The 9,232-nt window shown below is 35.8% G+C and overlaps 1 protein-coding gene across 1 annotated transcript; it reads left to right on the forward strand.

The window, feature by feature from the left end:
• Nucleotides 1-1,370: 1,370 nt before the first annotated feature.
• DG1 (Tetratricopeptide repeat (TPR)-like superfamily protein) lies at nucleotides 1,371-8,191 on the forward strand. The gene is made up of 11 exons (XM_016342631.2): nucleotides 1,371-1,818; nucleotides 3,017-3,391; nucleotides 3,487-3,728; nucleotides 3,826-4,017; nucleotides 4,443-4,524; nucleotides 4,615-4,803; nucleotides 4,895-5,008; nucleotides 6,018-6,111; nucleotides 6,194-6,351; nucleotides 6,443-6,886; nucleotides 7,133-8,191. Exons 2-11 carry the CDS (start codon nucleotides 3,026-3,028, stop codon nucleotides 7,904-7,906), a joined length of 2,655 nt encoding a protein of 884 aa, XP_016198117.2. The 5' UTR covers nucleotides 1,371-1,818; nucleotides 3,017-3,025; the 3' UTR covers nucleotides 7,907-8,191.
• Nucleotides 8,192-9,232: the final 1,041 nt, after the last annotated feature.

Raw genomic sequence — 9,232 nt, forward strand, 5'->3', positions numbered from 1 at the left:
AATTGTGTTGAGAAGTAAATTTTTAAATAATTGTTTAGTAATATATATAAAGAGAGAAATTTTGATGGTAGTATTAAAAGAAAAATTACTTAATTTTAAAAAATATAAAACCTAGAATTTTAAATTATATAATATTATTTAAATTACTATTTTAGTATTTCAATTTATATATTAGATATTTTGAAGGCTAATCATATTTTATAATAACAAAATATAATTATAACAATAATCATGCTATATGTACATAAAAATAACTATTTGTATAAAATATATATTGAAATATAAAATACACATTAAAAATAAGTTAAACAATATATTTATTTATACACAGATATATAGCGGTTAATAGATAATTTAATATTTAATTTTTTTATGTACACATACTATTTTTATTATAAAAATTATTATTATGTTATATAAATTTTGCTCCTACTACCAAAATTTTCTGAATCCGTCAACAAGGGTATTTGGAGAGAAACTCATGATGGTTAATTTTAGCAACATTTGTTTTCCGTCCGTGCGTTGCACATATTCCAATCAAGAATAGAAGAGAAAGCAAAAGAGAAAAAATTAAAGATAAACCAAAAATCAATGTTCTCTATAGCGTATAGGTAGTGGTCGAGAGATTTAGAAGTTGGGCAAACGAAGTTTTACACTTATAGTTATTTTTCTTTCTTTTATCTTAAAAATTAACAAGTTTGATGAGAAATTTCAAAAATCAATTTTTTTCTCTTTTTCTTTTTATTCAATCAGCATTTAAACAAAATCAAAGGTCAATATAGTATGTTTTTCAAATTCTTAAATTTTTTATCTTTTTGTGTATTTGATCCTCTCTTTTTGATAGTATTAAAAAATGACAACTTACAAACTATGAAAGGTTAAGAAAAAATACTTATATATTTTAAGTAGTGATAGAGTAAATAAATCTGTTATATTTAATTAAAAATAAAACAACAAAAATATTTTTATTAATATAAAAAATAATAATCCAAAAAGACTGAAAAAAAAATTTCAAAACAAAAAGCAAAAATTTTCAACCCGTACAACGCACGGATCTTCTGCTAGTAACTATATATAACCGGTTCGATGCAGTTGAACTAGAAATTGAAAATGTGGATTAGGGGAATTAGAGCACCGGCTGTAATCATAGTTATTAGATTCCACTTGCCTTGGTCAGTTCAACTGAAAATTTAGTTCTTTGGCCGGGTCGAGCCACCTTTTAAACTGCTTAAGCATCAGACCCACAAAAAATTGATTTGGGCCGTTCGTGTTTAAGCAAAACTGGTGACACGGTTGGTTTCCATAACCCGGACCGGCCGGACCGGGTGCTTAATTTGTTTTCAGAAAAGGAAACGACGTCGTTTCCTAGTAAAGGAAAGCGAAAATCCAAATCTGCTGAGTGAACGTCTCCTTCCTCTTCCTCTCGCACCCACCCGGGCACGCCTCAGTGTCTTAGTCTCGTCACTCTCACTAAGCTGAAGCTCTCTTATCTCTCTTACCGTCGCCCTCGCACTCAAGCTCTCTCGTCTCCGGTCTCTCTCACTGCCTCCCGTCTCTCACTCAAGCTCGTCGTTGCTCTCTGTCTCGTCACCGTCTTGCAGTCAGCGCGCGCCTTTCCTGCGCTCGTCGTCGCCGGCGGCAGAAGCATCAGGTGCCGGGGCTGGTCGTCGTTGTAGCTCTTTGCTTCGTCACCGTCTCGCACTCAGTCGCGCCTTCCCTACGATTGTCGTCGCCGGCGGCAGAAGCAGCACGCCCCCGGGCTAGTCGTCGTCGTCTTCTTGCTTCGAGCCTCGCCGTCAGCAGCTGGTCCCCGATTTGGTGAGTTCTAACAAATTCCCTGTTCTTTCTTGCTCAATTTTGTTGCTGTAATTCATCTCTGCACCTTGATTTTGTTGCTTAAAGTTGAATTTGTTGCTGAAAATATCAGAGTTGAATTGTTTACTGATTATCATCACTGAACCTTAAATATGATGCTGTCTTGTTGAAAAAATCACCCAGCTAAAAATTTTTTGTTGATGTAAACCTTGATTTTGTTGCTGAAAGTTTAATTTGTGGCTGAAAATATCACTGAGCTAATTTTTTTGTTCCTTGAATCTGTTGCTGTCTTGTTGAAAAATTACCTAGCTAAATTTTTTGATGATGTAATTCATCACTGCACCTTGATTTTTTGTTGCTAAAAGTTGAATTTGTTGCTTAAAATATCACTGAACTCATTTTTGTAGCTTAAAATCATTACTGAGTTGAATTTGTTACTGATTATCATCACTGAAGCTTGAATCTGTTGTTGTCTTGCTGAAATAATCACTTAGCTAAATTTTTTGTTGCTGTAAATCTGTAAATCATCTTTTGAGCTAAATATTTTGTTGCTGAAAATGATCATAGTTGAATTTGTTGTGAAAACTGAGGTTCATGCTCTCTGCAACTCAGAATAAAATTGTTGTTCCCATGCTCTTTTTTTTTATGCTAGAATTTTAAAAATGTCTTCATCACAACTCAGTTGCTATTATGAATTCTTCTTGGTATTGATTTGTGAAAAATATACAAATGTAGATATAGGTGCAAATCAAAATGAAGGAAATGTTGGTCAAGCTTCAAATTTGTCCTATGAAAATATAGATGCCAACTTTGAGATCACCTTTTGAGTTTGATTTACTGATTGTGTTATTTGTTGCTCTCTCCCATGTTCATTTAAATTAAGAAAGCATTTTGTACTACTGACTAGTTTATTATCTCTTTTTACATCATTCGTTATGTCTAAAAATTGATACTTGATCGTTATTAATATGTTTGTGAAGATATGTATTTAAGTTTTAACTTTTGATTTTAATTTTATTTTTATAATTTTACATTTTTATTTAATTATGACTGGGTCAACTGGGGGAATGAGTAACCCACTGGTTGAAACCGGGTCAATTAGCAGTTCGGTTCTGATAACTATGGCTGCAATCCTTCATCGGTTCTTCTTCTTTTTGGGCTCTCATCTCTCATATTCTCGCCTTGCTTACCTCCTTGCCAGAGATACACCATGGAAGCACTTCAGAGATACACCACCATCTTCCCTTCTCACGCTCAATTCGAACCCGACAAGGAAGCCATCAAACGCACCCTCATCCGAAAGGGTGTCAACCCCACACCCAAAATCGTCCACAACCTCCGCAAGAAACAGATTCAGAAACACAACCGGAAGCTCAACCGCCAAGCCCAGAAATCCAATGAGCCCCCTCCACTCACGGAGTCACAGAAGCAAGCCATGTTGGAGGAACAGCAATTCCAAGTTCTTAAGCATGAGTACAAGGAGTTCAACAAAGTGGTTGAAGCTCTAAAACCCAAGGAAAGTGAAAATGATCACAGGTTCTTGATGGTGGGGAAGCCTTGGGAGGGGACTCAAAAGGTAACTTTAACTAATTTCTTGTAGTAAGTTTTGATAGTTAGTTAATTATTGGTGCAGTTAGTTATTTCTTCACCTTGTTATCGTTATAAAAAAAGGTTGAGTTTTGGGAGCGAGTGAGGGCAAACGAGGAATGTGAAGGAGGGAAGCTGAAGAGGGAGAGGTTGAAGGAGCTGAAGGACATGTTTGAGGCAAGAAAGGTGGATGAACTGAAGTGGGTTTTCGATGATGATATCGAAATGAACGAGCTTTGGTTCAATGCGGATAATGAAGGCTGGCATAAGGGAAAGAAGACAAGGAGTCGTAGTGAGGCTGATGTCATAAGGTTTCTTGTTGATAGGTTTGTGTTTGATTTTCATATTTCTAGTTAATTTCTCTATTCTTTGGATTGTGTGTGAAGTTTTGATTTTGTTTTTCAAAGTTATTTCTTTTTGTAGGTTATGTGATAGGGAGATTACTGTGAAGGATTGGAAGTTTTCAAGATTAATGAAGCTTTCAGGATTACCATTTACCGAGGGTCAGTTGATGAGGATTGTTGAGTTGCTTGGTGCCAAAGGTTGTTGGAAGCAAGCACTTTCTGCTGTCCAATGGGTGTATAATTATAAAGATCACAGGAAATATCAAAGCAGGTGATTTGTTAGTATAAAGCATCACTTTTATATCTTTCACATGTGGAATCTGTCTTGCTTGGCGAGATTCTCTAAGACCATTAGAGAAATTCTGCGTAATTTCATTCGTGGCTTTGAAATTGTGCTCATTTATCCTTCCTTGGCGCGACCAGCTTGAAGCCTTGCACTTTGAGCCACCCTATTGGATGGTGCAAGTGTAACATAGTGGCATAGTGCCTTGGGACTTGAATGTGTTTGTTGGCATTTGTCTATAAATAATCTTGATAAAGGAAGGACTCATAGAAAACGTATTTATCCTGTTCTATTAAATCACAGTGTGCAGAGTTATTTCGTAATTTTGACCCATGTGTTAGTTGTGTATCAATATGCTTAGTGCTTGGCATTGTATGTTTTCTATTGTTAAGAAACTATTGATAATTTTGTAGGTTTGTGTACACAAAACTTCTTTCTGTTCTTGGGAAGGCAAGAAGACCAAAGGAAGCTCTTCAGATTTTTAATTTGATGCGTGTAAGAGTCAGTTTGTTTTTCACCTGGAGGGTTTCTTTTCTAACATATATTGTTTTACAGTTGGATTGATTTTGCTTTCAATTTATTCAGAGAAATATCCATGCATATCCTGATATGGCTGCATATCACAGTGTTGCTGTTACACTTGGTCAAGCTGGTCTTCTTAAAGAATTGCTGACTATTGTTGAATGCATGAGGCAGAAACCCAAAATATTTAAATTCATGCGTCACAAGGACTGGGATCCAACTCTTGAACCTGATTTGGTTATTTATAATGCTGTAAGAAAGTAATTAAATATCTTTCATAAAACATTGTACTAAATGCTAGTTTGCCGATTTATTAAACTGTTGAGTTTCTTCCATTCAATAGGTACTTAATGCTTGTGTTCCAACGAAACAGTGGAAAGCTGTGTCCTGGGTTTTCAAGCAACTGAAGAGAAGTGGTCTGAAACCTAATGGAGCAACTTATGGACTTGCAATGGAGGTAAGTACAGGATATCAACATTGCCGATCTAATTTTTCTATTTTGTCTACTGTAACCCGGGAATAGGGAGATGCAATATAACATCACTATGTTTTTGTTTATTGTTGAACATGCATATGGAATTGAAAACTGATATTCTAACTTGGTAGTTATTGTGTTATATTAGGCACATCTTACACAACCATGCGAGAAATATGAGTTAGAGGAAAAAGAGAGACTTGAGATATAACTATCTTGCCTGGGTGGCAAGGAGGTGGGAAAGTAGGGAAAAACTGGAACTGAGTGGAATAAGTAAAGAGGGGGAATTGTACAGGTTGTCAACTAAGTTTTCAGGTGGGGCCTTTGAGGTCTCTCGAACAACCTTTACATATTTTACTTCTCCTTTCTATTTTTAGTTTTCCTGTAAGGTGTAATGGCTCCATAAGAGAGAAAACTATGGTGAAATAGTGTTGTACACTTGTGACTTGTAGATAATGGGATCAAATATTGGAAACAGCTCCATTCACAAGGCTTCGGTAGTTTTTGCACTACCTTCTCCAAACCCAACTGGATGGCTTTCATGGTGTAATGGCTTTGTATTAGGATCGGTAACTAACAATTTCTTTGTGGATATTCACATGCTAGCATCTTCTGCATGTTAGATCATTAACAACTGAGCTCATATGTTAACTCAGTTTCCCTAGGAAGTTGAAAAATGAAAAATGAAAAATGGAAGATAGGAAGCTTTTTATGTATACTACCTGGTGTCTTTTGGAAACATGTTTCTTTAAGGTTGTCATTTAGGTGATGTGGTTAAACTATGTAGAGACGAAGGTACCCATGTTTGTATGATGGCTCTAGTTATCAGTTCATTCACAAATTAAGTAGCTAATTCTAAGTTATATTCTTTTTCCGAGTTTTCATGATAGAATGGGAAAACTGGTTGATAGTCCTACGGTTATTTACCTTTAGATATTATTACCCTAAAGCATGTTTGCATTCAAGTCTTACAAGCAATCCATGTGATAAGGTAATGCTGGAATCAGGCAATTATGACCTTGTCCATGAGCTGTTCGGAAAGATGACGAGAAGTGGGGAAGTTCCAAAAGCTTTAACTTATAAAGGTAGATTTTTGTTTCCTTCTGATTGTTTACTACCAATATTTGACAGCTGGTTGCCCTGACATATTTATTTTAACTTTCTTAGTATTGGTAAGATGTTTGTGGAAGGAAGGTAAAGTTGACGAAGCTATTGAAACTGTCAGGGAAATGGAAAGTAGAGGAGTTATGGGAGCTGCCAGCGTGTATTATGAACTCGCGTGTTGCCTCTGCAATTATGGAAGGTGGCAAGATGCTATTGTAGAGGTAACTTTACTTCTGCATCGGTATGGTTAGACATACTTGAAGCTACTTGTAAACCAGTATAAGAATACAACTTGTTGAAATATGGCTGCAGGTCGAGAAGATTAGAAGACTTTCTCATGCTCGGCCGTTGGAAGTTACCTTCACCGGCATGATAATGTCTTCAATGGATGGTGGGCATCTTAACGATTGCATACATATTTTTGAACACATGAAAGGCATTTGTACTCCTAACATAGGGGCTGTGAATACGATGCTCAAAGTTTATGGCCAGAATGATATGTATTTGAAAGCTAAAGAGTTATTTGAGGAAGTTAGGGCCCTTAGATTAGATACCTTTGCCCCTCAAGAAGTTGTTGGTGATGGTAGCTCGATTATCCCGGACGTGTACACATATAGTGCTATGTTGGAAGCATCTGCCAGTGCTCATCAGTGGGAATACTTCGAGCATGTCTACAAAGAGATGATTCTTTTTTGTTGTAAATTGGATCAAAATAAATCTGCGACAGTACTTGTAAAAGCATCAAGAGCTGGCAAGGTACAAACTAGTTTATTTTGTACTTGTTTGTTTTATATTTCTGCCATACTTTCATATGTTCCTGCCAAATTCAGCTCAAACGCAAATCTTTTAACTTCTTTGTGGCACTATTATCATGATTATTTAGATTCTCTGCATTTTTTTTCATATTACTGGTGCCATATATCAGTGATTCAGTCAGAAATGGAACCACAAATAGTACTTATTGTTGTGCTGGTAACTTTTAACATTTTGGTTTCATTGCAGTGTCATTTACTCGAGCATGAATTCGACATGATTCTGGAAGCTGGTGAAATTCCTCACCGTATGTTCTTTTTTGAATTGGTGATTCAAGCTATATCTCAACACAATTATGAGCGAGCTGTTATCTTAGTTAACACCATGGCATATGCACCATTCCGAGTGACTGAAAAGCAGTGGACAGACATGTTTAAGGAAAATAAAGACCGGATTAACCATGAAAATCTACAGCGGCTATTGGATTCTCTTGGTAACTGTGATGTCGTGTCAGAAGCAACAGTCTCAAATTTATCAAGATCGTTGCATGTTCTCTGCGGATTAGGTGCGTCAAAAACAATCTCTAGAGTCATCCCTTCTGGGATTGGAAGTACGGGAAATTTTCAGAATGACGAAATTGATTCAGATGAAAGAAGAGAAGATGAGCCAAATATTTCAGGGAGAATGAGGATGGAAAGTGCTGAGCTCGTAAATGACTCCAGTGAATCAGAGGCATTTATCTTCAATTATGATCAAGATGATATAGGAGAAAATGACTTTTTCAGGCCTCAAAAATTTAAGATGGAAGATAGAATAAATTATGGTGCTAATAGGCTGGAATTTGCCGATAATCTCGCACCCGAAAAGTCTTCCGATAATTCAAATGAGGTGCTCGGGGAAGATGGAAACTATAAAGATGATGATGATGATGGTGAGGGAGTACCTGGCAAGCCCTCAGCATATGAAATATTGGAAGCATGGAAGAAAATGAGGAAGGAAGATAAGATACATTTTACACACTGAACTTGGTTGTAGCTAGTGAGGAAAAGTTGGTAATCTTTTATAGCAGAAGGGGCAGGGAGATTTTGAATTTGACCAGCTTTATTTAAGCACCACTGTTGTAATTGGAAGGGATGTATATTAAAGTATAGTTTAAGGAATAAACATTATTCATCTTCTTTAAACATCATAGGCTATTCTCTATATCACGAACTTGTTCACAGATGTTGTCAAGTTTACTTCATTTTGTTTGTAGTTCATACTTAATTGCTGAAACTCAATTTTTATTTCATAACTATTGATACCAAATAAGTGTTCAGGGCCACTTAATGTTCTTGTTCTACTCTGTTGTGCTCTATTTATTTTCTTAAATTTCGATATTGGGACATACATATCAACATAGCAATTGTTGTGGAATTATTAGGTGCCCTAAACTTTTTAAGATAATGGTTAAGAATGAAATTAAATTTGAATGCCAAGGTGCATGTTCTCTCTTACTGCATTAGATTTCTTTCTTCTCAGGTATGTCCCTCAACATGAGTTTCAATTTATTGATAATTTAGTTCATTTTTCAAGTTCCGATTGTGAAATTTAAATTTGTTTCTTGGTAAAGTCGTAAAGAGAAGGCAATCGAACAACAACAAATGAAAACAAGACTTTGCAAGACTTCTAAAGTTGTCCTACCAAAGCCTCCTCCTAAAGTTGGTGAAAATTCTTATTAAGAGTATCAGTCTTTTGTTTTTTAACGACTTAGTTTGAATATTTATATATGAAACGAAAAATAGATAACTATAAAGTTGTTTTCAAACTTTTAAAAGAAAAAATAAAGAGATATGTGAAATTTAAGAATCTTAATCTCTTTAAAAAAAAAGTTCATGATTACAAATGAAACTCTATCGGTAAAGAATTCTATAGTTTTAGGCGAAAGAATTTTACAGTTCTAGTTTGGAAAACTAGGGAGAAAATTCCTATAGTTTCTGAAAGTGAACTCAGAATTTTAGTTCATGGTTTGGGATCCAAAAAACTATGTTCGTAGTAAAAATTTTATCAAGATCAATGATAAAGACTGAATATAGTTTTCTACACCTTGGAGGCTAAATAATTGAGTAAATAGTCAAATTGGTCCCCGAAAGATACCCCGATCTTCAAACGAAAAAACTCCTGCAATCCCTTCGTCTTAGTTGTTTCCTCCAGGAAGACGAAGCATTGAACGGCGACGACCAGGCTTGACCAACGACGACAGTGTGCTGGAGTTGTTGGTGACCGGTTTGCGACCACGTTGGTCAACCGAAAAGGGCACTCCATCGCCTTGCGTGAGAGGTAGGTTAGCTTTCTTTTCTTATTTTGTGA

This window comes from Arachis ipaensis, chromosome B4, assembly GCF_059453495.1.
Source record: "Arachis ipaensis isolate K30076 ecotype BB chromosome B4, ASM5945349v1, whole genome shotgun sequence".
In the NCBI taxonomy this organism is placed as follows: Eukaryota; Viridiplantae; Streptophyta; class Magnoliopsida; order Fabales; family Fabaceae; genus Arachis; species Arachis ipaensis.